The sequence below is a fragment of the Mirounga angustirostris genome, unplaced genomic scaffold (genome assembly GCF_029215605.1).
Source record: "Mirounga angustirostris isolate CCGP_5_RB_7025 unplaced genomic scaffold, mMirAng1.0.hap1 SCAF_10, whole genome shotgun sequence".
NCBI lineage: Eukaryota > Metazoa > Chordata > Mammalia > Carnivora > Phocidae > Mirounga > Mirounga angustirostris.
In genome coordinates, this window is record NW_026991718.1 from 7,048,398 (window position 1) to 7,076,354 (window position 27,957).

The following is a 27,957-nucleotide window of genomic DNA, read 5'->3' on the forward strand; positions in this document are numbered from 1 at the left end:
AATCTTAAAAAAAAAAAAGTTATTCTACTCATTTATTTCTTTCACCAATTGTATGTGCATCAATACATAAATGGGTCCTGTTAGTGAGTTATGTATAGTTTTATTCCCTGTCAAAGTAATTCACCAAAGAACAGCTGGAATCACTAAAAAAATTAGGATTAGGGATAAGCATTCAAAACCTTTAGAAATGTGTTATATGTACATATGCATATATACACTCAGATATTATATATATACACATACGCACTCATATATTACATACACTCATAAATACATGCACTCAGATATTACATATATGCACTCAGGTATTATATACACACATTTATACATACACTCAGATATTACATACATGCACTCAGGTATTATACACACACACTTATACATACATTCATATTATATGTACATACACTCAGGTATTACATATATACACTCAGGTATCATATACATACATATAAACACACACTCAGATATTATATATACATACATATGTACACTCAGATAAACATCAGGACTGCTGGACCTGCTGAGGGAGCACTGTGGTCAGAAACAGAGCAGCAGGGGACCAGGATGAACATCCTCACCCCCAGCACCACACCCCTAGCAGCAGCTCAGGGTCAAGGACACAGTAGCAGAAAACCTCATTTTAGCCAAAGCTGGCTTTTTCCAGGTAACCATGGAAGGAGGAGAAAGGACCACTTTCCAGAAAGAAAGGGAGTGAGACCATAAGGGGGCAGTGAACACTGAGAAGGAAAGAGGGCTGACAGCCTCAGTGGGGACATCTATTTCTGAAGACCAGGTGCCAAAGGACTAGCTGCGCTCAGGGAGGATGGTGATCAGAGTGGGCACTGGATGTCCAGATGTCAGAATCAGCAGGCATCCCTCTGGGAATGGGCAGCTGACATAAGACACAAGACAAGATGACCGGAAAGGAGATCCAGGGAGAAACGGGATCCTAGTTTCAGAATGATCTTCTGTGTAGATGGACAAATGGCAAAAGCAGTAACGGGAAGGGAAGGAAGACAGTGGATTTGTTGGTAAAATCCTCCGTGGGCACAGAGGAGGGCTGGGGCGGGGGTGGGGGGGAGGAGGTGGGGTCAGCAGAAGACTCAAAGGAGGGAACAGGGATGGGAAAGTCTGGCGCTCCTGTCTCAAGGGAGCAGGGCATGTTTAGGGAGGAAGAGGAATAACAGTCTAGAAGCAGCAAGGAGGAGAAAGAGGTATCAACCCCACCCTGATAAATATGTTCGCAGACCTGGTGGCAGGTGCAGCATTGGCAAGAACATAGTCGCCGCACACAAGATCTGCACTCATGCCAGAGAAGACACGTCAAGCCCTGGTCCGCGGCCAGACAGCCGGTCAGGGGCAGCTCGAGTCGGTTCAGAGCAGAGCTCCTGCCTCCACCCTCTACCACTCCATGTCTGCTATGCAGATAAATACTTCTTTGTGGTGTCTCCAAACAATTGGAGAAAGACCAGGTCTTCATTAACTAGTGTTGGGACAAAGGCTACAAGTGGGAAAAAAATCAAGCTTGTTTCCTACCAATGCCTAAAGGTAAAACTACAACTTTACCAGAAAAAAAAAAAAAAAAAAAAGACTAAATTATTTATAACCCAGGAGGGGAAAGGCCTTTCAAAGCAAACCTCAAAACTAAAGAAGAAAAAAGATGCCATCAGACCAGCAATGATTAAAAATTCAACACTGCTGGATAAAAACTCAATATTGTTGAGTATGGTGTAATAGGAATTTTCATTTATTGTTTTAGGAGTATAACAATGGGTGCCATTTTTAAAATGATTTAAAAATAGATCCAAATATAAAATATGCAGGGGCGCCTGAGTGGCTCAGCTGGTGAAGCATCTGACTCTTGATTTCGGCTCAGGTCATGATCTCAGGGTCGTGGGATCAAGCCCCAAGTTGGGCTCTTCACTGGGCATGGAGCCTGCTTGAGATTCTCTCCCTCTGCCCATCCCCTTACTCTCTCTCTCTCTCTCTCAAATAAATAAATAAATCTTTAAAAATACATATTAAAAAAGCACGCACACTTTTGACCCACACGTGCCACCCGATTTATTCTACAGACAGACTGACTAAAATATTTCCTATGTCTGTAAAAACATATTCTTGGTAGTATTCTTTGCAAGAGCAAACACTGGAAAGCTACTTAAATGCCCATCAAGAGGGACAAGGTCAATAAATAATACGGTGTCATCCATGCAAGTCAAGAATGAGCCAGACCAGCACAGATTGGTATGGAGAGATGTCTACGACATAACAGCAAATAAGAAGACATAGTATAAGATAATTTATACAACAATCCAATTTGTGAACATAAATTTAAGTAATACACTCACACATAATTTTTCTAGAAGAATGTAGAAAAAGGGAAAACCCATTGATAATCACTTTAGACTAAAAGGAATATTACTTTTCATTTTATTCCTAACTGAACATTTTTTTTTATTTCTGCATTTATAACTAAATTTTTAGATCTAAAGACATTTTTTTTTTGAGCTAAAGATTTCTGATGTAGAATACTGCCCATGGGAAAATACACATTGAGGAAAAAAAAAATTATTTTTGTTTGGCCTCACAAAAGATCACATTAAGTATAACATAACTGCAATTCCGAATTAAAACCCCACAAAAAGGCCCCATTGCTTTGCATTCTCAGGTCCCTGAAGCAAATCCTCGGTGTGGGGCCTGCTACAGGAATTAGTCAGTGGAAGCTCATCCTTCTCCTCCTTGTCTCTCTCTCTCCTCTCCATGATGAATGCACTTTTAGACTTGGTGCCAACTAGTCATCAGCACAGAACTGTGCTCATGAAGAAAAAGCCCCCCACTTACCTACAGCTCCTTATACACAGACACAAAAGGAACCCAAAGGCAATCCTTCTGCTTCTCCCCAATCTTCCAATTTCCAAGTTGAGAATTTCTTTTAGCTGCTGCCCAACATGCAAGTTACTATTCCCAAAATTAACACAGTTCTATGCATTTCAGCCTGAGCAGCCAAGATGAGTGGAGGTTTTCGCATATGTGATTTGTTTGACTTTAGTATGAATAGAGGTCTTGTCTGGCTTCAAGAAAGCCATCTCTGTCTGCAGGCATTCATTGTACACTAACAGTCCTGCATGCTGGGGGACAGAGGGCCCCACAGGCATCCCCTCAGAGCTGCCCTGCAGTGAGTTATTCCACACTTGTCTTCTCCGGGAGAAAATAAAATACTTTCTCCAATAATGAAGACATTTGTGAAATTAGCTATGGAATAAATTCATTAGCTCATTGACTATCAATTAATTAAATGAGTTGTTTTTTTAATTCTCTTGTTGTGATAAAAGGCATTTGGCTAATTCAACCATCACTCATGATTCTGAGAAATGACTCATAAAAATGAAGCTGCTTCTTAGCTTTAAACCTGCTCACACAAAGAGCAGACTGATTTACCCAACCTGGATACCGAGTTAGGCACAAAAGAAGAAGCTTGTTAGAGTCGAGGCATTCATTACTGAAGGAAAAAAAGAAGAACATAGAAAATAATTCCTTTGACTACAGTTTGAAAAGGAATAAGGTAGCTTTTATGTGCTGATAAGGAAAAAAATCTCCAGATTAAGTAGCAAAAAGCAGTACTCAGTATTTCCCATTTACAAAAGGAGGTGAGGGGGGCTGGCAGGCAAGTATATGTAAGAAATGGATTCGAGGCTAAAGGCCAGGGGCAGGAGAAAGAATTGCTTTGCACTATAAAAGTTTTTGTACTGCTAGATTTTTGAATTTTTAATGTACTACATATTTTTTATTGAAGTGAAATTCACATAACATAAAATTAACCATTTTAAAGTGAATGATTCAGTGGGCATTTACTACATTCACAATGTTGTACAATCAGCACCTCCAGTTCCAAAACAGTTCCATCATCCCAAAATAATACACATCACCCATTAAACAGGGATTCTCTACCCCAACCCCCACCGCCCAGTTCCTGGCAACCAGCATTCTGCATTCCGTCTCTATGGTTTTACCTATTCTGGATATTTCATATAAATGGGATAACACAGTAAGTGACCCTTTGTGTCTGGCTTCTTTTGTACTTCATTTTTAAAAACTAACATTTAAATCAAATATTTCCTGGAAATATTCTATCCAAGTCATTCATTGTAGTTTTTTTTTTTTTTCAAAAATATTTGAAGGCTTAACATCTGTAAACCAATTATATCATGGCCCATAGATGACAGAGAAATGAAAACAATCCATGCAAAGATTATCCAGATAATCATTTTCTGCTTAATAGTGCAAAGGTTATCAGGCAACTGAGAATTTTGAACACAAAACCACAGCAGAATATCTTGCAAGGTATCATAAGTCATCTAGAAGAAACAGAATGTTGGAGCCAAAGCTGGAAGGGAATAGAGGGCTCATTACATTTAACTTATAGGTTAGAAAGTCAAAGCCCACACGCACAAAATTGTCCAGCTTCACATTGCAGCGAGAGCCTGTGTCCACTACCACGGCCAGGCCTCCACAGGGCTTGTAAATGAACAAACAACAGCAAGGAAGAAGAGCACATGTGGGTATAAAACTCTGAGGGTGGGAGCATGAGGTTTCAGCTCCAACAAGTACGACGTGGGGAAGCTGTTGGTCACATCCTCCCAAGAAAAGGCTGGACAAACCAACAACACAGCACTTCTGTCCACCATTAGAAAATGGGTCACAGGGCAAACCAACCCCCGAAATCTGGAGAGAGGTGAGACAAAGAGAGTCACAGCCAAGATCTGCTCACCAGGAGAATCTACCGGGGCCACAGCTTATAGAAACAACTGCATGGTAATTTTCATGAATTGCTGGAGGCTGAGTCTGAACTAGCTGAAGAGTGAAAAAGAAACCTCTAGGAGCCACAGTCTTGAGGGAGCCACAACATTTTCATGGGTTTGACATGTCCTGCTCCCGGGGAATCCCACCAGGTTCTCACAGCAAAGAGCTAAGAAAATCCCATTCCCAGTTTAGGCCAAGGGAAAAGTAACCAAATGAAGGATGCCTGGAGTGGTCCACATGACACAGACTCATCCTGCAGGCCTCCCCTAACCTGAGGAAGGGCAATGACCTGACTCCAGCCCTACATCCTCATTAGCTCACCGAAGGAGGGACAAAATAGCTCAGAAACCCTGGAGAGGGCTGGGTACACAGGCCTCCTGGGAGACAGAGCATTCATCCTGAGAGTACAGAATGTTCCCCTGCCCCTCAACTTACCGCCCATGAACTGGGACAACTCAACAAGGAGAAAACCCCAAAGACCACAGGGCAGATGAAAACAGGACCCTAGAGGAACTGAAGCCTCTGGCACCTACAGCTTCAGCACACAATGAACACAATTCAGCTCCTAGCCAGATTAACCTAAAACCTCACCCTAAAGGCCCTTTACCGTAGTTCCTACACCAAATACCAACAACAACGGAAAACCCACAAAGCATGCCAAAAGGCAAGAAAAATCAGAATCTGAAAGGACAGCAAGCACCACAACAAAACTCAGAGAGGACACAGATATTGGAATTATCAGGCAATTTACAATAATCATGATGAATGTGCTAAAGGCGCTAATGGAAAAAGTAGACAAAATGCAAGAGCACACGGGTTATATCAGCAGAGAGATGGAATCTTAAAGAAAGAACCAAAGGAAATGGTAGAATAAAAACCCTGCTAAAGAATGAAGAATGCCAGGGCGCCTGGGTGGCTCAGTTGGTTAAGCGGCTGCCTTCGGCTCAGGTCATGATCCTGGAGTCCTGGGATCGAGTCCCGCATTGGGCTCCCTGCTCAACAGGGAGTCTGCTTCTCCCTCTGACCCTCCCCCTCTCATGCTCTCTCTCTCTCTCATTCTCTCTCTCAAATAAATAAATAAAATCTTTAAAAAGAGGAAAAAAAAAAAAAAGAATGAAGAATGCCTTTGTCAGGCTCACCAGTAGATAGAGCACAGCAGACAGAAAAAGCAGCGAGCCTGAAGAGAGTTCAACAGAAATTCCCAACTAAAATACAAACAGAAAAAAAAGAGGAAAAAAAAGACAAACAGAACAGAACATCCAAGAACTGTAGGATAATTTCAAACTATATAACACATACAAAATGGGAATACTAGAAGGAGAAGAGAGAACAGGGCAAAAAAAAAAAAAAAAATTGAAGTGAGAATGGTTGAGAATATACCAAAATAAATGAAAGACACCAAACTATGGATTCAGGAAGCTCAGAGAACATAAAGCAGAATAAATACCAAAAAAAAAAAAAAAAAAAAAAGCACACCAAGTAATATCAACGTCAATTGCAAAAATCAAAGACAGAGTGAAATTCTTGACAAAAGCCAGAGACAGGGAGAAATGCTATACCAAGAGAGGAGCAAGAATAAGAATCAGGTCTGACTTTTCTTCAGAAACCATACAAGCAAGAAGAGAGCAGAGTGAAATATTTAAACCACTGAAAGAAAAATACCAACGTAAAATTCTATTTCCAGCAAAACTATCCTTCAAAAGTGAGACAAAAAAAAAACACTCTCAGATAAGCAAAGACTGAGGCAGCATGTTACCAGCTGTTCTGCCCCACAAGAAATGTTAAAAAGTTCTTCAGAGAGAAAGAAAGTGATATGCCAAAAACACAGAACAACATAAACACAGGAAGAGAGAGAAGGAATAAATGAAGTTAAAATAAAATATTTTGGGGGTGCTTGGCTGCCTCAGTTGGAAGAGCATGAGACTTTTGATCTTGAGGTCATGAGTTCAAGCCCCATATTAGATGTAGAGATTATTATAAATAAATAAATGGGTATTTTTTAAAATAAAATACTTTATTTTTCTTATTTCTAACTGATGTAAAAGAATTGTTCGAACAGTAATAACAGCAATGTACTAGGTAATTATAGCACATGGATAAGAGGAATGAGTAAAGTCATAAGGGAATGGAGAGAAGACCCAGCAATATTGTTATAAGATAACGTTATTACATATCAAGTGGCACAGTATTATTTGAAAGTGGGCTTAGTTTACTTACCAAACATATATTGCAAACTCTAGGGCAACTACCAAAAAATGTTAGAAATTAGTATAACTGATATGTTAACAGAGGAGAGGAAAAGGAATTATATACAATATTCAGAAGCAAAGAAGTCAGTAAAAGAAGGGGAAAAAAGAACAGATGTAATGACTAAAAACAATTACAGGGCACCTAACTGGCTCAGTGGGTGGAACCTGTGACTCTTGATCTCTTACATAAAAATAAAATCTTTAGGTGTACCTGGCTGGGTCAGTGGTAGAGCATGTGACTCTTGATCTCAGAGTTGTTAAGTTCGAATTCCACACTGGGTGTAGAGTCCTGGGATTGAGCTCCGAGTCAGGCTCCCTGCTCAGTGGGAAGTTGGCTTCTCCCTCTCCCTCTGCCCCTCTCCCCCACTCATACTCTCTCTCTTAAATAAGTCTTTTAAAAAATAAATAAAACAAAATCTTAAAATAAATAAAAATAAAATCTTAAACAATTACAAACACAGTAGATATTAATCCAACTATATCAGCAATCACTTTAAATGTGAACAGTCTGAATATACTGGATAAAAGTTAAAAGACAGAGATTTCCAAGGTGGATAAAAAAGCAAGACTCAACTCTACGTTGTTTAAAGAAATCCACTGTAAATAAAAAGGCTCTTTTTAAAAGTAAAGGGGTGGAGAAGGATATAACATGCTAATGCTAATCCAAAGAAAGCTAGAGTAGCTATATTAATTTCAGACAAAGCCAACTTCAGAACAAGTAAAATCAGTGTCGATAAAGAGGGACATTACATAAGGATACAGGGGTCTGTTCTCCAAGACATAATAACACTAAATGTATATGCAACTAACAACAGAGCATCAAAACACAGAAGCAAAAACTGACAGACATGCAGGAAGAAATACACAAATCCACAATCATAGCTGGACACCACCACTCCTTTCAGAAACTGACAGATCCAGCAGGCAGAAAACCAGTCAAGACATAGTCGACCAAAGCAGCACTAACAATCAACTTGATTTATCTGACACATAGAATATTCTATCCAGGGACGCCTGGGTGGCTCAGTCGGTTAAGCGTCTGCCTTCAGCTCAGGTCATGATCCCAGGGTCCTGGGATCGAGTCCCGCATTGGGCTCCCTGCTCCGCGGGGAGCCTGCTTCTCCCTCTGCCTCTGCCTCTCTCTCTCTCTCTCTATCTCTCATGAATAAATAAATAAAATCTTCAAAAAAAAAAAAAGAATATTCTATCCAACAACAACAATATACTTTCCTCCAGCTAACAGGAAACATTCTGGGCCATAAAACCCACCTTAACAAATAAAAAAACAAAATCGAAATCACATAAGCTCTGCTTTCACATCACAATGGTACTAAATTACAAGTCAATGACAGAAAATTGGAACATCCCCAAATATCTGGAGATTGAACAGCACACTTTTAGATAACATTTGGGGCAAGGAAGAAGTCTCAAAAAATAAAAATAAAAAACATTTTGAACTGAATGAAAATAAAAATAAAACTTACCAAATGAGTACCATGTAGCAAAGGCAGTGCTTACAGGGAAATCTGTAACATTAAATGCATAGATTAGAAAAGCAGAAAGATCTAAAGTCAGCCTTTCAAGCTGCCTCTTTGGGAAATGACAGAAAAGCAATTTAAGCCCAAAGCAAGCAGAAAAAAAGACACAACAAACTGGTGCAGAAATCAATGAAATCATAAACAGGAAAACAATAGAGAAGAACAACAAAATCAGGGGCTGGTTCTTCGAAAGATCCATAAAGTTGATAAACATCTAGTAAGGCTAAAATCGTGAAGGGTAAGATGGGTACAGATGTCCTGCGTCTACCAGCAATGCCAAGTTCACTAGCATCATCACTGAAAACATATAACAAAACAACAATTAAAAGAGGAAAAAGAGGGAACGGAGGAAATGCGGCTTTATTTCACTTAGGCTGTCCTTGTTTTAGTTGAAAAGCTAGAGTAGCAGCCTTGAGAGGTCTAATGGTTCCTGTTTTTGAAGACCAGAAGGGCAGTGTTTTATTCAACCAGGAAGTGTTTTCCAGAGGGAATTGGGGTACAGCAAGCAGCGCTCCCCACTTCCTCGCGTCTCACACCTTCCTCAGGTCTCACACTTGTGAATCTGCCTTCTGGACGGGCCTTCCACGGTTTCTCTAAGTTTTCTTATTCACAATTTATTTAATCCTTGCAGAAGGCCCCAAAAGATAGTAATCCGAGTACTGTTCTCACTTTTTAGATGAATAATATGGGAAGTTTACAGAGAGGCTCAAGGTCTCTGCAGAAGGCCTAGTGGGATCTGAAGTCTGGAGCAGGATTCAGAGCCCCTAGCCCTGCAGTCTTGCGACCCTGCCCTCAAGTTGGGACCACAACTGCTGAGCTGAAAGGTGCTCCGCGGGCCACACGGTCACACTCCGGATGGTAACTGCCTGTGGTCAGATGTGCAGAGCTGTGACATAAAACCACCCTGAAAGAGTGCCCTGCAGGAAAAATGTGGGAGTGTGGATGCCTTGCTTCATTTATCAATAACAGAAGCTTTCTCCTTGTTCATTACCCATTCCTCTTCGAGCCCACGGCAGCAAACCATTGGAGATACAGTTAATTTATCTGTTGAAAGACATCTTTGTTGTGTATGAAGTAATAAAACGTGTGTGTGTTGGTAGGCAAAATCTACAATTAAATAAATTTTAAAACCAAAATCATTTATTTCACTGTAAAATATAACCACAATTTAAAAATCAAAAGTAGGGGCGCCGGGGTGGCTCAGTCAGTTAAACATCTGACTTTTGATCTCAGCTCAGGTTATGGTCTCAGGGTCAAGGGAGTGAGTCCCACATCGGGCTCTGAGCTGGGCCAAGAGCCTGCTTAAGAGTTTCTCTCTCCCCCTCCCTCTGCCCCTCCTTTTTCTCCCTCCCTCTCTCTCTCTCTCTCTCTGTCCCTCTCTAAAAAAACAAAAAAAATCAAAAATAGAAAACACCACAATCCAATCCTTACTATTTATGATCCCTTTCCTCAGCATATTTTCCAGGTTCGAACCACATGGTACATGGCAACTGGGTCTCACAGTTGTTTTCGCTTCGTGATATATTATAAGCATTTTCCCATGTCCACAATCTTCAAAAATCTTATCTAATTAGAGCAGGATATTTACTTAACCATACTTAGATGTTTTCCATTTGGGACTGCTATTTAAACACACACACACACACACACACGAGAAGCATTTGTGCATAAAGATTTCCTTCTTTTTCCCCACATTCAGTATCACTTCCTTGAGCTAGATTCCCCAAAGTGCAACTGTCCAAAGTATTTATGGTTGCAAGTAGAAATCAAGCATTTATCCCGAAACCATCCTTCCCCCTCACCCCAGCCCCATGTAGGCCTAGAAATGCATTCATTCTGCTGAGCCAATATGATTTACGCTTACCCGCTTCCTGCTCCGCCAGAGCCCAGTTCATCATATTAGCCATCATATTAGCCAATGTTCCTTTTACCTAATTCCTCTTAGAAATTCTTTTCAATAACAATTTCGTGTTTACCGAGAAAAATCTTTCTTACTAACCAAAGTATGTATTGTCACATAATGGTAGTTATATTGTAACTAGACTGACTTCTAGATAAAACAGTATGGTATAGATAACACACAGAGAATCCATACAAGGAAAGGTCCATATATAATTTAAACTAAAATCGTACGAACTATGTTTGCAGCTTCCAGATGATTATTCTTGTTAGCAGCTCAGTTAAGGGTGTTTGCCATTTGGGATCCGCTTATAGATGCCATTGGGCTTAAAAACCACCCTATGGGGGTGTTTCAGAAAGAAGAATGCATAAACCTTCAGGCAGATCTGAAGGTCCTTTTTTTTTTTTTTTTTTAAATGGATTGAGTTGATTTAAAAGTTTAACACCCTGAAGCTGAGTGTACCAGGTCCTGTGCTGGGAACAGGAGTAAGACATGCCCTTCCTCCAGGAAGCCCAGCCTGCCACAGTGCACCCCAAGAAAGTGTGGCAAATAAACATGGATGTCTGAGCCTCCGCTCCACCGCCCAGGAGAACTGGAAAAGGGACAGAAGCATGGAGGGCAGTACCTAGGTCAGGGATGTTCTACTTCCCAGTAAATAGTACTCTCACTTCAGGTTAAACATAATTTCTATAAAATTGTGCCTTGAGTTTCTCTTGACTAAATGGCAGTTATATTTTGTTGACAAAATAGGACAAGTGTGTCAACATCAATTTTGCGTTTTTTTGTTTTTTTTTTTAACACTTTGGAGTTAATACTGGTCTCCAAGATTTAAAAATACTTCATTTTGCAAAGCTCATAGGCCGGAGGCTCGGTGCCTGCTGTGTCCGGCGAGTAAAAGGATGCTGTCTCCACATCACGTCATCCACAAAAATGCCAGAGCAGCTCAGGGACACCATGAGGCCTGAGGGGGCCACATAGAGCTCCCAGGAAGTGGCAGGAGGGGGACGGGCAGGATGCCCAGCGGAGAAGGCAGCAGGGATGCAGGAAAAAGCAGGTGATGCGGGGGCAAGGGGTACCCTGGGATGCCCTAGACCACGGGGGCATGTCAGTTGACAGCCGGAAATGCAGCCAGCCAGGGACAACAGGACAGAGAATGGAACCGGCCAGCAAAAGCCACAGGCTTCCAAGATGCAGGAGAAAACACAGAGCAGCTATGAAAGCAGGGGTTCAACGAGGAAGGCACTCTCTCCACCAGCCTTCACTGCTCCCGAACCTGTGGGACATGTGGGGGGTGCACTTGACTTGATCCCGTTAGGCCAGAGAGGAGAGTGCCACTGTATGGGGAAAATCACAGCGGGGGCTGGGAGAGAGACAGGGGGACCACAGGGGGTAAAATTGGGAGGACCTGTAGCAATTAACCCAATACCAAGTTGAGAGTCAAGGCAAATTTCAAAAGATCAAAATGTAACGTTTGTCCAATCCAACCTCCTCATTTTATACACTGAAAAAAAACACAGTCCAAGGATATTTGCATCTGAATGGATACTGAATTGAGCTCAGTCCCTTGAAGAGTCAACCCTGAATAATACAGGCTACAGAGAAGAGGGTGCACAAATGGGCCACACCAGGCAGGAATCTCAAGCATCCAGGGCTAAACTCCAGACACTGTCAGTGGAGAGTGACAATGAGAACACGGCCCGAATCAGTACCAGACACGCTACTGGGCGGCCCACCGGTGGATGATCCCAGTCCCAGCATGCTCACGCCCACATGGGCCCTCTACACAGGGGCGCAGCTCCTCGAAAGCCCTGTGAACCCCCAAAGAACCATGCTGGGCGTAGTCCCTCCAGACCAGCACTATGACAAGGAAATAGATACAGCAAGGAGATATAATGTGAGCCGCATCTGTGATTTTACATTTTCTGGCACTTTTTTTAAAGATTTATTTATTTATTTGAGAGAGAGAGAGAGTAGGGGGAGGAGCAGAGAGAGACAGAGAATCTCAAGCAGATTCCCCAGTAGCAGGGAGCCCGACACAGGGCTCGATCTCACGACCCTGAGATCATGACCTGAGCCGAAACCAAGAGTCGTAAGGAAGCTTAACCAACAGTGCAACCCAGGAGGCCCTGCCACATTTTCTTAAAAAGTAAAAATAAGCAGGAAATTAATGTTAGTAACATTTATTTAAATAAAGAAGATCACGTCAACATGCAATCGATATAAAAGTTATGACTGAGATATTTTGCGTTTACAGTCTGCATTTCACACGAGATCTTGGAAACTGGGTGTGCTTTCTACACACACAGTCCAGCTCCTTTGCGGCTGGTCACTGGGCAAGGGCTCAGGAGCCCTGAGCCAGTGGCGACCGGCTAGACAGTCCAGCCCCCCTGCTCTCCCCCTCTGCCCGTCTGCTCAGGTTGGCTTCTGCCACACCCGGAGAGGTCCTGCCTTCCCCGGATAAACCCAATCTTCTAGAGAGCAGCCTTCTCTGCCAGGCCGGCAGGACACAGCCCAAGCTGGTCCCGAGCTGGTCCGCCGGAGAAAGCCTGGAGATTGCGGAACACCGTAGCCCGTCTCGTTCTGGAAAGGCCTCCCCAGCCCCCTTCCCTCCCTCGCTCCTTGTCCTCGCCCTCACTGCGTATCCCTTCATCTGCTTGGAACCAAGGAGGTCTGCCAGATGACCGGGCGAAAGAACAAAAGAAGGAATGGAGGAACGGGTGAGACTGCTTCTGGACTCGAGGGTCTTCGGAGGGAAAAGAGGCCTATGAAGTCCAGCAAATATTTCCGGAGCACCTACTCCGTGCCAGGCACCGGGCCAGTGGCTCAGGGGCACAGAGATGGACAGGACAGGGTGGTGACGTCCCGCCCCTCGCCGCACCCGAAACTACAACTGCCCAGGGAAGGTTTGGATGCACTTAGGCTACATTGACAAGACCCCAAGACCACGTAAGCCATGTGCACACCGGTCCGGACCGCGGCCTGTAAGAGCTCCTCCCTTTCGAAGAAGAGCAGGTGAGACCAGCAAGGGCAATTCCCAACCGCACGGTCTGGGCACGCACCACACCGGGCAGCGGGCTTCGGGCTCAAGGACGGTCGTCCGGGCCCCCGCGGCCTCTCGCTTCCCCGGGCAGCCCGGTTCACCAGGACCCGCACAGAGGCAGCCATGGTGCTTGCCGGAAAGCCTGTTCTTCTCTGAAAGGACAGACGTAGCCGAACTCCCCCCACCTCTCTCGCCACCTCAACAGGGAAGGGAGCTGGCAGCGCTGCTGAGCCATCCGGACCCCAGGGCGCCCAGCAGGAGGGCGGACGGCGACACACCGAGGACAGCAGAGCCACAGAGCAGAACCTGGTGCTCGTGAGCAGCCCAGAGCAGCCGAACCCTCCCGCCGCCACGGAGGAAACACGAACCCGATGCTCTAAGTCCTTGCTCATGAGCCAAACACACGGGATCGTACGAAGACATACCATTAATGTGTTACGCATCCCGCTGTGTCCCCAAAAGATATGCTGGCCTCCTAGCCCCCTGAATCCGTGAATGTAACCTCCTTAGGGTCTTTGACAACAGGGCAGGCCCAACTCCGGGAGAACCAGTCACTAGGCCCTGCTGCCCACGTTCGTTCACTCGAACTACCACAGTCACCGTCCCAGAGGCTGGGTGGCTTGTCAACAACATTCATTTGTACAGTTGTGGAGGCTGGAAGTCCCAGACCAGGGTGCTGGCAGACTCGGTGTCTGGTGAGAGCCTGCTGCCTGGTTCAGCCACCCATCCACTCGCTGTGTCCTCACGGCAAGAGGGGCCAGGGGGTTCTCTGGGGTCTGTTTATTAGGACACCGATCCATTCATGAGCGCTCCCCACTCATGACCTAAGTGCCTCCCAAAGGCCCCACCTCCTCACACATCACACAGGGGACGAGGTTTGGGGGGACACCCAACTGGGTGCAGAGGCTGCCCCTGCCCACGCAGACAGAGGGGAGTCAGGAAGACGTCAGGGCCCAAGCCTGGGAGGAGGAGACTACACCCGACACACAGGTGTTTTCTTAGGGTCCCACAAGCTGAGGGAATACAGATACCTTTTCTCTTCTTTTCTCTGCTACATCCGGCCCTATCTGCCACGCCACTGGCCTCCCACGGGAACCACACTGTCGGTTCCCAGGGCCTGTGGCTAACGCTTCATTGAGACAGAAAGAAGAAAGAAGTGACTGTGATCTCAGCAGAGCACCAGCTCTGTCTCATCCACACCAGGCACTGGGACCGCCGCGCCTGCCAAGCGATTAGGAAGAAGGAGACACGGTTTTAGCCAATAAATTCCCATCCTGGGGCGCTGGCTCTGAAAGTCTTCTGGAAGCTCTTTCTATTCCACTGTCCTAGGACTACCGAGCACCGCCGTGTGTGATCCCGAGAAGTACTGTGGCGCAACGGGGGCGTCAGGAAAAATTACTTTCTGGGACTGTTTGTTTCACAAACAGGGGCCCCCGGGGTCCCCGCAAGCCTTCACACTTCCCGAGGCAAAGCTTCTTCTGGAACACACACCCTGTGTGATGCTTTTGAATGGAAACTGGAACCACAGACCAAAGGAGAGCGTAAGGCACTCGAGAAACAGAGAATACACTGGATACTACAAATTAATCCACGCACACGCTCCAGGATCTTCGCAGCTGATGTGCTTCAGTTCCTCTGTGGGGAGAACCACGTGAATCAATGGCCCATAGTGCATTTACCTGACAAACACTCTTTCTAGGAACCCCGAGCACCTCAGTCTCCCACTAGAAAGATCCAAACTGATAAGGCTGATGGAGCCCGCCTCCCTCTCCGGCCCCGGAGGGCCTGACCACCAGCCCAGACTCAATATGCTCAAGGACAAATCCCACTTGGCCCCACATCTCGGGCCTCCTGGCATGCCAGCACGGAGCTGCCTCTTCCACGCTATCCTGCCCTCCAAGTCTACGCTCGTCCACGCCCGTCTCCAGAGTTCCCATAACACACATTCGGAGTTGCACACTGTGGTCCTTGTGCACACCCGCAGAGCGAGGCCCGCTTCTGCCTCATCCTGCCCAGCATCACAGAGCTCCTCAGGCTACACGGCCGCCTCCAGGCAGCCCACACAAAGCTCCCGTCTGACACGGGAACTGATGTGGTCTGCTGCCATGGGACCCAGGACTGGCAAGGCCTTCCACCCTGCATCCCTGACCCACAGGGCTGCATGCCCCGGCCTTCATCCTCCAACCCAAACCGACACTCCCATGAGTTTTGCGTTCAGCTTCTTACAGTTCTGAGATGCGCTGCTCAGTGGACTCACCTCCCAGAGAGAACCCTCGATTTGCTCAGATCACACGAGCACAAAACGTAAACTCAAATCCCATTTCTTCATTTCCCTCGTGAGCCACGTTTCTCGATCTTGTATTCAATCACTTAACAAAAATGCACTTAGAAAGTGCATGATACACACTAAGGGAATGCAAAAATGAGTAGATTCTTACCCTTGTAGGGCTTATGATTTAGCAGAGGAAATCAAATGGTTACATAAATCACTAAAATTAGACGAGAGAGTTTTAAGTGCAATCACAGGTTGTGAAGGAAAAGTTGCTATGGAAGCCCCTGGAAGAGCGAACATTTCGGCCTGCAGACGGGAGACAGCAAGCCAGGGTTGGGAGGGAAGGGGCTGGCCGGGCCGAGGCCTGCCGTCCCAGCCTGTGTTCCGCACCTCTGTGGTCCCAGCGCAAGATGCCAGTACCTGGGGAGTAGACCACCCCCCCAATCCCCACGTTAATGATTCTACAGCTTTGAGAAGAAGGCAATACGTGTTCTGAGCCCTGAAGGACCACTAGGAAGGGGGCACGCGGAGATGGCAGGAGGACGCCCCAGGGCCCCCGTCTGGAGGCTGCCGGGAGAACCGCCCCGGAGAGATGGGCTGGGGCCACACAGTGAAGAATCCCAAAGGCTCACACAAGAGGCACACTCATTACTCAACAAGCAATGGGGGTAGCTGAGGGTGTCCCAGCAGCAAAGGGCCAAGAGGTCCATGGAGAGATGATGAGGGACCCCAGTGGAATCGACACAAAGCTTCCCAAGATAGTCAAAAATACCTGTGTTGATTCTGGCTTCAGAACACGTGTTTAAGAGAACGTTTTACCTCGAGGAAGAAGAGGGTGCCTAACGCAGAGGTCTGCACGTCTCCGGGAAGGGGACATTTCCCACCAGCCACAAGCCAGGGGAGAGGGCCAGCCTCTCTGACCAGCAGGCTGCCTTTCCTACAGGGGATGCAGGCAAGCCTGATGGGGGACGGCAAAGGATGGGAGGCAGGACAGCCTGCAGACAAGCCAGCCACTGAGGGCAAGGAGGAAGACTCACAGCCCGTCAGCAGCCGGTTAACACAGTCCCAGAGGAAGGGCTCCTCACTGTCCACAGGCCAGCAGGAGGCCAGTGGAAGTCTGGAAGGCATTCTCCCCATGTTCAATGCAGCCTGCATGGGCCCACCTCCCCCCAGAGAACCTTAAAATGCTGCCTCCCCCAAAGTCACACATGCCCTGTTCCGAAGAACTGCTTGGAAACTGACCCTCTGGCAGCCAAAGAAGGTCCCAGGAAAATCATCTAGGTGGGAGGCATTCTGAGGACAGACACAAAACCCTGTTTAACCAACAACCCTACGAGAGACACAGTCAATACGCGCTCTGTGGATCTGGACGCTCCCCTCTGTTCTACTGGGTCTGGGCGCAGGCCCGCCCACAGAGCTGTACCAGTTGGGGCAGAAGCTACGGGAGCCTGCAGCTGCCCCGTCCTCCGCTGGGGCTGACTCCCAGCTCCGAGGCTCTCAACTGCACGCCACAGGCTGCTGCAGGCCGGGGAAATCACAGCAGCCTCACTCAAGGCACTCTGAAGACAAGAGGACAGGTTCCTGGGTTGTAAAAACAACAGCTGCTGCCTGTGGTTCTGCTCACCTTCTCTGAACCAAATCTCCTCCAGCATGCAGACCTGGGGGGGAGGGGGAGGGGAGGGAAATGGAGGGACAGAGGTTCCAAAATGAAACAAGGAAAATCCCACACTGGCATGACCTTCTAGAAGACACCAGCCACGAAAGCAACTGTCTACACCCGGGAATCTTGGTTTGAACAGCGTTCAGAGAAGCTAGCCTCCTTGAGAACAGGACCCTGGCAGCGCAGCTGGCTCTAAGCTCCCAGCCCACCCCGGCCATTGCTTGCTGTTCCCAGGCTCAGAATCTGACCTTGACCCTCCAAAGTGGCCCAGCCAACGGGGACTCATCCTTCAAGTCCCTGGCATCACCGGCTGCAACCATGGCCCGCTGCACCCTGCACGCCAAACCCCACTGTTACAATAGTCTGTCAATGCGCTGGCTTCCACCCCCAGACTGTGGCCGCCCCAAGGTCACAGAATATATCCTTCTCGGAGTCCCAGGCAGGCTTCAATATTTACCATGTGCATGGCTTTGGACAACCCAACCACTCTCTGCTGCACCTCCGTCCTCTGCCAGGTGGGGACAGGAGCAGGGCCCGTCGTGGAGGGCTGTCTGAGAACTGGGTCCACAGCCAGGGCCCCGTCAGCACCCGGTGACAGGGCCTGCTATGTGCCTGGTATCTACAGTTCCCTCTCTCTCCTGGGCAAACACTAGGTGAACTCCAAAATGTTGGCTGACACACTAGTTTCCGCCATCCAGGGAACTGATTTTTCCTTGTAACATCACATCCGCCTTTCAACTTGCTCCTCAGAGGAAGCCCTACTCTCAGAGTCCAGGCCACTGAGGAAATACGTTCCAATTCAGGTTTTAGATTCCAGGAGTGAAGGAAGATGGACACTCTCATCACCAAGAACCACCCCCTCCAAAGCCTAGCTCTCAACTGTCCTTTGTAGGCGAAGACATTCTTCTCAAAAAATCCTTAAAATTGGTTGTGTTTGGTGATTACCCTGCAATAGTCCTCCTGGAAAACCCCTTTAAGGCAGCACATTATTATTTTTGGATCTTGGAAATAATCTCAGCCAACACCTGAGTTTTATAGTGGAAGGAACTGGGGCCAGGTGAGAAGGTTAAGACCTTGCCCTCGGTCACATAGCTGGGTCCGAAGGTTGTACAATCTCTGTCCTTCCAGACTAATCCCCAGCAGGTATGTGAACAGTTGCTGCAATTTAATTTCTTCATCTAATTAAGAAAAGCTATTCATGTGTGTCAGCAACGCAGAAACAAAGGACAGAGGATGCTGGTCCTGAGAATGATTACCTCAAATGACTTTCCTAGTCCTAAGGAAAGGCACCTTCAACTTAGTTCTTGGATCTCCAAGATAGGAAGCTACCCAAGTGAACATGGAGAGGCTCTGTCTTCCTTGGAAGCAATCCATTCTGTTCATAGCCTCTTGGCTCCTTCTGACATGCCACACCCAGAGATCCAGGGGCACGGGTGGTCCTTGCTTGGTCAGATGCCCTGTTAGCGTCTGAGGCCTCAGTATCCCCCTGAGTGGCTTCAGACCACCAGATCCCCAGAGCAGCTGACAAGTCCCCCTTCTCCCTAGCCCAAGCAAAGAGCAAGAGAAAGAACAGTGGGCAGTCGGGATCGCTGATGCCAGGCCCAGGTCAGCCACAGCCCCGTGGGCCGAGGGGGGGGGGTCCCCAGGCTGGGGTCCCTGACCTCTCTCCAAGTCCCAGTGAGCAGCTGGGCTAGGAATCTGCAGTGACCATCTAGCTCTGTGATTCTCAGTCTGCAAGGACAGGCCTCCTGCTGTCTCCACCACCACAGAGAAAGGCTCTCAAGAAGAGAAATTTGAACAAAAGAAGGCAGGGCCAAATTATGAACCACAGTGGGAAAAACAAGCGACGTGGCTCCCAGCTTCTGGCTGAGCCCCAAGTTCACCCGCTAAACGTCAGCAGCTTCAACTGAAGAGTGTGTGGGGTGCCTTCCAAGTCCCAAACCACACCAAGTCCACAAGAGAAGCACGGTCCTCTAGTGCGGATCTGGATGCAGGAATGACACACTATCAAACCCAGGGCACTGAATATGCTTATAAAACAGACGCATCTCAACGTGCTCTTCCAGTTTTCAATCCCCCATCCGTGCACAGCCTGTGGGTGCCCACGTTATGCACTCTTGGTTGCAGCTCCGCCCCCAGCATTCCAGTTCGCCACTTGTTCCTCAGTTCCCCTGGGCTACTCGCATTAGAATCAGGGCCCCTTTAAACACGCAACTTCCAAACTCCAATTGTGCTGGATCTGGAAAATTCCCATCCCATTAAAATTAGGTTATTTGCATCCCATTTTCTCCTGACGTCTGCAAGCCATGTCTGACCTCTAATAAGTGGTACAGGAGGGAAGCTCACATCCCAGTAGGTGGGCAGTGGGGGAAGGGGGTCAGATTCTAGAGGTAGCACTCAGCACACTGCACAACATCCCCTTCCTGACACAAAGCCGGGTTCAGCTCACTCACTCTCCTCCTCCTCCTCCTCCAAAACTATCAAGGGCTCCCACTGCCACCAGATCAAGACCGATGTCAGCCTGCAGTTCAAAGACCACGATTTGTCCCCATCTGACCTCTCCACTCAAATTTCCTTTATACTCTTTACAAAATAATAAAAACAAAAATTATAAAGTCACTAGAAAACCACAAGGGACCAGGTCCCTCATCTCAGGACTGGGGAAGGGAAGCTCAGTCCCATGGGAAAGGTCCCACAACTGCACACACTTTGTCCCTCCCCCTTGCAGGGCCAGGCAGTTCCCTCCCACCTGCCCCACCTTCCAGCTTTGACTCAAGAGCCCTCCCTCACAAAGCAGCCCTGACCCTCCTCTCCCTCCCCCGGGGACTCCAGCTCCACAGGCGTCTGCATCAACTTACTTTGTGCCCTGCCCTTGACTTCAGAACAGGGCTCCTCCGCTGGCTGATCTCTCCCCGGGGGGCACCCCCACCCCCCCCATTCACTAGACTCTGTGCTTACCCATCCCCAGGCCGCACTCCCAGGAAAGAGCTTCCTTGCCAGAACTGTCCATTGCAATAGGTCCAAGTCAGAGGTCTTCCTAGTGCGGGGGCCAGACGCCCCCGCCCAGGGCAGCAGCCCCCACTCCGGCTATTCTCGGGGGGCTTTCTCTAACCCTTTTCCGTTACCCAGACTTCCGCCTGCCCCAAGACAAGCACAGGGGATTTGTTGGAGATTTTTTTTTATAAACTAGACAGAAAGGCAGAGAACTTCTGAAGTGACCATCCCAGACCTGCCTGTGGAGATCATCAGGGTACGGAAAGGAGCCCCTTCGTGCCCGTGACCAGGGCTGGGCGCTCAGGACGGAGCCGGGAATGGGGAGCCACCGCCGGGAGGGCGGGAGGCCGAGACCCCAGCAGCGCAGGGCTCCGAGGGAGGGCAGCGGCCGCGCTCACCCAAGTGCGCGGATGCGCGAAGCGGGGGGACGCGCGGCCCCCGGCCCCTCCGGCCGGCCTGACCTTCCGCCGCCTCCCGCGCCCGGGCGGTTCGGGCTCGCCGGACCCCGCGGCGCGCCGCCTGCGTCCGCCCCCCGCCCGGGAGACGCCCCCGCCCGCTCGGCCGGGGCGTCAGGGACGCGGCCCTGCGGAGCGGCCCCCGGCGCGGGACCCGAGCTTCCCAAGTGGCCCAGGCGCTGGGGCCGCCGAGGGGCCGGGCCGGGCCGGGGTGGCGCCCTCGGCGGGGAGCCGGCGCGCCCCACCCCGACCCCAGCGCCCGGGACCCCGCCGGGCCCGCCGCGCGCGGCCACATCCCCCCGTCCCCGTCGGCCGCGCCCGCTCCCGCGACGCCACACAAAGCGACGCGCGCCACCCACCTGGTCCCGCGCGGCCGGGGCTCCGGGGCCGCCGCTCGCGATCGAGCGCTGCGCCCAGGCCGGGTGTGCGGGCCGCGTGCGGGGGCGCCCTCCCGCGCCCGCGCCCGCGCGCGCCGGAGCCGCCCTTTGTCGCCAGCCCGCCTCCAGCGGGGCGCACGCGGGCGGGGGAGAGGGCGGCGGCGAGCGGCACAAAGACGCGGGCGCCCAGGCTCGGCCCGCGCCCCCGCCCGCCGCGCAGCGCCCCCTGCCGCCCGCCGCGCGCCCGGCCCCCGCCCCCGCCCCCGCCCCCGCCCTCCGCCCCCCGCCCCCGCCCGCCGGGCACTGCGCGGTCCTTCCCTTCTCCTCTCGGGCAGCCTGGCCGGGACCCGCTGGGAAGGAAGCGGGCGACCCCCTGGAGCTCTCAGCCGGCCGACGGGAGAGCACTGCGCTGGGCGGCCCGGCCCGAGCCCGCAGAAGCGCAGCCGGAGCCCTGCCGTCCGAGGACCTCGCTGTCGAGGCTGTCGAGGCCTCGCCGAAGTGCCTTGCCATCCCGCTACCTGCTTGCTTTGACGGACGGCGGGGAGCCCACGCGGACGGGCGGACACCCGAGACCCGGGCGCACCAGTCCACCGCCTACCCTGGGGCTTCTGGCTCCTTGCTGTAGAGTAAATACCGTTGAAGGCAGAATTCCGGCAAGATTTATTCTCGCCACTCCCCTCCGTAGCTAGAAGTTCGCCAAGGGTTAAATGATGTGCCTGCGAGGCGTGCATAGCCCAACAGAACCTGCTGGTGTGTGTGAAACAACGCTTCCTCCAATACATAGACGCTTCTCTCCAGAATCATGGGGAAACCTGCCAGAAGTGCTTCCTCCCTTAACACCATTCCCTCCTCTGCGGGCTCTGAGTTCTAACGCCTTCACCTACCAGACCCTTTACTTAAGCGAGTTGCTTCTTTGTACTTCCATTTTGTGTTTTGGCTGGAAAATGCAGGTGATCATAGTATGTGTGCCATAACGATCTTGGGAGGGATTAAATAGGTCAGACATGCACAGAGCAGAATCAACATGACTAACTAAAAAAAATAAAATAAAATAACTAAAAAAAAAAAAGAATCAACATAACTGAGACGCCAAACTGTAAGGACTCCATAGTCCTTAGTTATTATTTCTCCCATTTCCTTCAAACAGTTATACAAGATTCTCAACTACCCGGACATCGTGTATAATTTATCTTCCTCTGCTACATATGCATCTTTTTTTTGAGCATAAATCTGTCTCATCTACATTGAGAAGTTATTCTGGTAAATATTTCCCCTTCTCAAAGATATGAACAGGCACTTGACCTCTAAGGTCTCTTAAATTCTTAATAGAAATGTCATTATTCAAGAAAAAGTCACAGTGAGGGGCCTCTGGGTGGCTCAGGTAAGAAGCTGCCTTCAGCTCAGGTCATGATCCCAGAGTCCTGGGATGGAGCCCCAGTCAGGCTCCCTGCTCTGCAGGGAGTCTGCTTCTCCCTCTCCCACCCCGCCTCCCCCAGCTTGTGCTCACTCTCTGTCTCTCTCAAATAAATAAAAAATTTTTTAAAAAAGAAAGAAAAAGGCACAGTGAGAAGAAGCCTAATACTTGGTTACTCCGACCTCTCAATAGGAGATGAGAGTGGTTCTGCATAGGGGTGGGAGCCTCACAGAATACGTATTCACCCCTCCTGGACTTTGGTCCTGGCACCAGGCAGGACCCAGTGTGACAGGACTTACGGATGAATGGGCAGATGGATGGATGTCTGCAAATCCGCCAGGAATGGAAATGAGCCCATGTACTCCATGCTGGATGGGTCCGTACTGGGTACCATTTCTACAGCAAACAGGGACATAGAAATCATATCAGAGGAGCTGGGAAGAAGCATCTGGGACTGGCAGGGAGAGTGCTGAGGAGCAGAACCATGCTCTCAGCCAAGTGTGTGACTGGGACTGGTGCGTGCTTATGTAGTGACCTGCAGGAATGACTTCATTCCCACTCTTTGCTCATGAGATTGTCAGGGAAGGAGGACGCTGTCAGTGATAATATAATTTGCATACAACGCATCTCAAACACAATTGTTTGCTATAAGTCTTCCCAATCCATGGCCTCTTCCCCAATCCCCATATCTCTGAACTTGTGAAATTTTTAGCTTGTTTCTGTGTTGATCATGGCATCTGTCATACTTCGTGTTTTGGATATTTACTGTCTAGTTATTAGATCTTAAGATTCTGTAGAATAGTGATGAAGTCGTTATTCTATGTTTCCCCCATAGGGCCTTGGGCATGCTAAGCACTCAAGAAGTAAAGAGTGAAATCATCTAGTCTGAGCTTTGCCTTGGAGAGACCACCCTGGTTCTCTCCAGTGACAAGCGGCCTGTGTCTCTCAAGGTCACATCCACTCATCAGTCATGCCCTGGGGCCATCTCCCACAAAGGTCTGTCATGTCAAGCCCATTTTAGAAGATAACCATTGTTCCTAAGTGTTTTTGACTCATCGTTCGCTCACCGGGACAAGTGTAGTTTTGATTACCTACTCTAGGCAAGGCTCTGTGCTAAACACCAAACAGCTTACCACTATACATGGTCCAGAGACTGGGGAAATGGAATTCCATTCTCAAGTTTCTCCTCTCGACACAAAATTGGGGGAAACTCAAGATTCATACTCATGGCTTAAGATAAAAACATTTTAGACAGTTTGTATGAATTTGTAATCACACATTCTATAAGTACAGAAAATTCACCATTTCTTTAATTTTTAAAATCAATTGAGGGCACCTGGTTGGCTCAGTTGGTTAAGCGTCTGCCTCAGCTCATGATCCCGGAGCCCGAGCCCTGGGATGGAGCCCCAGTCTGGCTCCCTGCTCATCGGGGAGTCTGCTTCTCCCTCTCCTTCTCCCTCTCCTTCTCCATCTGCTTCTCCCCCCTGCTCATGCTCGCTGTCTCTCTCTCCCTCTCTCTCAAAATGGATAAATAAAATCTTTTTACAAAAGTAAAATAAAATTAATTTAGATGCAATTCCTTGTTTCCAGAGAGTAGCAAGCCACTAAATGCCAGTTATTGTTCTGACTCTCTTGGCTGGGATACACAAGAATCAGGAGGATTTCAGGGTTCTGGAGATGTGGGATGTGACCCATATTCATCCTCAGCATGTGGCCAGGTCCTCTGACAACCTCCTCCAAGCCACGCTATCCCTTTTGAGCAGGCTGGCCACAGTTTCACGTCCACTGGCTCAGCTGCCCAGGTGGCCCAGGTGGCCTGAGAGGGACAGGGCAATGCCAAGTCTCTGCCACTCTCAGAGCTTCTTAGGAGAGCTCCCCAGACCTGCACTCCTGCCTCCTGCTTCTCAAAGTCCTCTCCAGGGTGCCTGGGTGACTCAGTCAGTTGGGCGTCTGCCTTTGGCTCAGGTCCTGGTCCCAGGGCCCTGGGATCGAGTCCCGCATCAGGTTCCCTGCGGAGCCCACTTCTCCCTCTGCCTCTGCCTGTCTCTCTCTCTCTCTTTCTCTGTTTCTCACAAATAAATAAATAAAATATTGAAAAAAAAATCAAAGGCTTCCTCTTTCTTTCCCAGCCTACACATTGCAAATAACCCCATCCGTGCATGGAACGTCCACATAAGACAGGATGCAGAGGGGTTGTCCTCAGGCATCTCTGCCTTCAGCTCTGCAAACACCCTTGGAGCTAGAAAAAATGCAAGGCTCCAGCAATTTTCCTAGGCAGCCTGGAGAAAAGATGCAAAAAAGCAAGCTTACATTACTATCACATGAAACATGTGGTCAAAACATCAAGAATGATAGCTTGAGGAAGAAAAGCAAAACCTCCAGGAAGAAAATACAAGTGGAGAGAAAAATTCAGCCCTGCTGTCATTTAAGAGCACTGCTGTGGATTGACTTGCGTGCCTCCAAAGTCTTATGGTGAAGTTCTAACCACCACTACCTCAGGGTATGATCTTTTACGACAACGGGGTTGTTGCAGATGTCCTTAGTTCAGATGAAGTCATACTGGAGTACAGTGGGCCCTAATCCAATGTGACTTATAAGAAGAGTTTGAAGACAGACACACACATAAGGAGGACGCTCTGTGAGTGTGAAGGCAGAGGTTGGGTGAGACTTCTACCAACGAGTCTTGCCAAATGTTGCCGGCCAAGCACCAGAAGCTAGGAGAAGACTGGGAAAGATTCTCCCTCCCAGCCTCAGAAGGAGCCAACCCTGCCAACCCCTTAATATCAGACTTCTGGCCTCCAGAGTTGTGAGATGATCCATTTCTGTGGCCTGAGGACTCCAGTCTCCCTGGTATTTTGTTTCGGCAGCTCTAGCAGACCGATACATGGAGCTAAAAGGTGCCCATGTGTGCCTACAGTGTAGAGAATAAGTGTCATAACAAAAATTAAAATGCCGTATACAAAGGCATTTGTAAAATAAACGATAGGGTGAAAATTAATAAGGGGACACCTCACCCAAGGGGCGTCAGGAGGTTGGGCAGAGGGAGCTCTCAGGCCCTTTCTCTCCTGGTCAGTCGCAAATCCAGCAGGAAGAGAGGGACCTTGCAGGTGGATGCTGCTTTACTGCATGCACTGGAGAAAGGAAGGCTCTCCTCTGGGGCGATAGCCCAGGCCAAGAGAAACGGTCACAGCTCAGCCAAGGAGGAGCCACCATATTCCAGCTCCCACTTTACTCCAGTGGACTTTCTGTGTATAACAGGCTTCCCACCTTCCTGGTTTCCTTCGTAAAAGAGCATTCCTCTGCTCTGTTTGGTGGACTTGCCTATGGTTTTTGCCATATCTTGTTTGTCCCACTTCTCAGGGTCCCAGCTCACAGTTCTCTGCTATTCCTAAAAAAACCTCATTTTTTGTGGGTAAAATAACTGGGAGCTTTATTTTTAAGATTAACAATCATAAAGAAGGAGGTTACTATGCCAATAGCAAAGTAAGACCATTTTTCTTGGCATCTTTTCCAAGGTAGAGACATTTTCTGCCCTGTGCACCACCACACTCAGCTCAGGAAGGACAAGTTCTGGGCACCTGATGAGTATTTGTTGAAAGAAGTAAACGAATCGTGTCTTCCACGACTCTCGGTAACTAGTACTCCTATATAGCTCAGACGCACATGCCATGGATTCTAGACAGACATCTACGCCAGAGAGAAGGTCGAGTCTCATCTTTTCGTTGCACATACAGAAACACCGAGGTTGAAAGTGGCCTTTGACAATTCCAAGAGCACTGCTAGCTGGTGGCGTAAACAGGGCTGTCACTCAAGGTTCTTGGCAGATTCAGAGTTGTTTGGACATTTTATTACACTGCTTTTCCATACTAATCAATAGAATATGGCCTTTGCGGCTCAACAGAATTTATAAAGCCTTTTTCAGTTTCTGAAGGGATGATTAAATTATATTCAACATTAGGTGGACTTAATTGTGGGCAGACATTTAATGCTCACTACAAATCCACGTGTTTCTCCACATTTTGAAGCTCCTTTGCAGTTAGGCAGCGACATAAGACTCATTTTGTTCAATAGACTGTGAGCGGGGGTGTCACTTTTGGGGCTGAAGCAGAAAAGAATTTCAAGACCTCCCTCTAACTTGCCCACCCCTACCAGAGTGATTACAGAGACACCTCTTGAGATGTTTGGGTCACAAAGTGCAATCAGCCTGGATCTCTGAGTTGCCTCTCCGTAGGACAATTCCCGGGAGAATATAAAGTCCCATGTGTTGAGCTATTGACATTTTAGGGTGTATTAGTTACTGCAGCTTAGTCTAGTCTAAACCAACGAATACATTTATTTTTTTTTTATTTTAAGGATTTTATTTATTTATCTGAGAGAGAGAATGGGAGAGAGAGAGCATGAGAGGGGGGAGGGTCAGAGGGAGAAGCAGACTCCCTGCTGAGCGGGGAGCCCGATGCGGGACTCGATCCAGGGACTCCAGGATCATGACCTGAGCCGAAGGCAGTCGCTTAACCAACCGAGCCACCCAGGCACCCGAATACATTTATTTTAGACAGGTTTTGAGTAGCAGTAATTCATCAAACCGTGTCTTAAAGAGAGTCAAAGTGCATTACCAAGTAAGGAGAACAGATTGTCAAGACATGAGAGCTCGTCTGGGGCAAGTAGTGAAGAGCCTGGAAGATAAGGGAACCTGGAAGGAATCCAGTATCAGGTCGGCAGAGAGGAAACCCAGTATGGAAACCAGGAGTGTGTCAAGACCAGAGGTAGGGGGCCCAGAGCACATTCCTCATGGGTGTGGCCACATGGTATCACGTGTCCGAGATGTAAAGGATGGGGAGGGGCAGGGCATGGAACTGCATCCTCTGACCGGGTTTGGGTGAGATTTCCTAGGTGTGATGAATGCCGCAGTGCCTCGTGCAGACCCGTCCACAGAACCAAGGCACTCACTCCCCCAGCTGCTGGGAGTGTGGGATGCTGACGCTCACCTCCCAGGAATTATCCTCTCCCAAAGGAAGCTTACACCCCCATTCTGGAGACAGCTGCTTCCAATAATTGGTCCGGGCAGGTGCCCTGCCTGCCTTACCCTGAGCCAGTCCTGAAGGGTCCCAGCCCGTGGATCCATCCACAGACGATCCATGGCAAATACGTCCCGGACCCCCTGCTCGACGCTCTCTATAGGTGCCAGTCCTGGGCGCATCTGCAGCCAGCGAACAACCACCCCGGAGCCTGCTTCCCGGGGCCCCGACCACTGTAAG

At 48.6% G+C, this 27,957-nt stretch overlaps 1 protein-coding gene across 4 annotated transcripts in view; it reads right to left on the minus strand.

Annotated features, from left to right (window-relative positions):
• The window catches only part of RNF144A (ring finger protein 144A), a 112,052-nt gene extending 90,623 nt beyond the window's left edge, over positions 1-21,429 (minus strand). Inside the window, exon 1 of one of the 4 annotated variants that reach the window (XR_010405410.1) lies at positions 20,421-20,837. Coding sequence is in view for 2 of the 4 variants with exons in the window: in XM_054509577.2 (XP_054365552.2) it covers positions 20,421-20,472 (52 nt within the window). In the remaining 2 variants the exon portion in view is untranslated. Of the gene's footprint in view, positions 1-20,420; positions 20,838-21,270 lie in introns of those variants that run through there. The other 3 variants (XM_054509582.2, XM_054509577.2, XM_054509580.2) reach the window with 3 other exon arrangements.
• Positions 21,430-27,957: the final 6,528 nt, after the last annotated feature.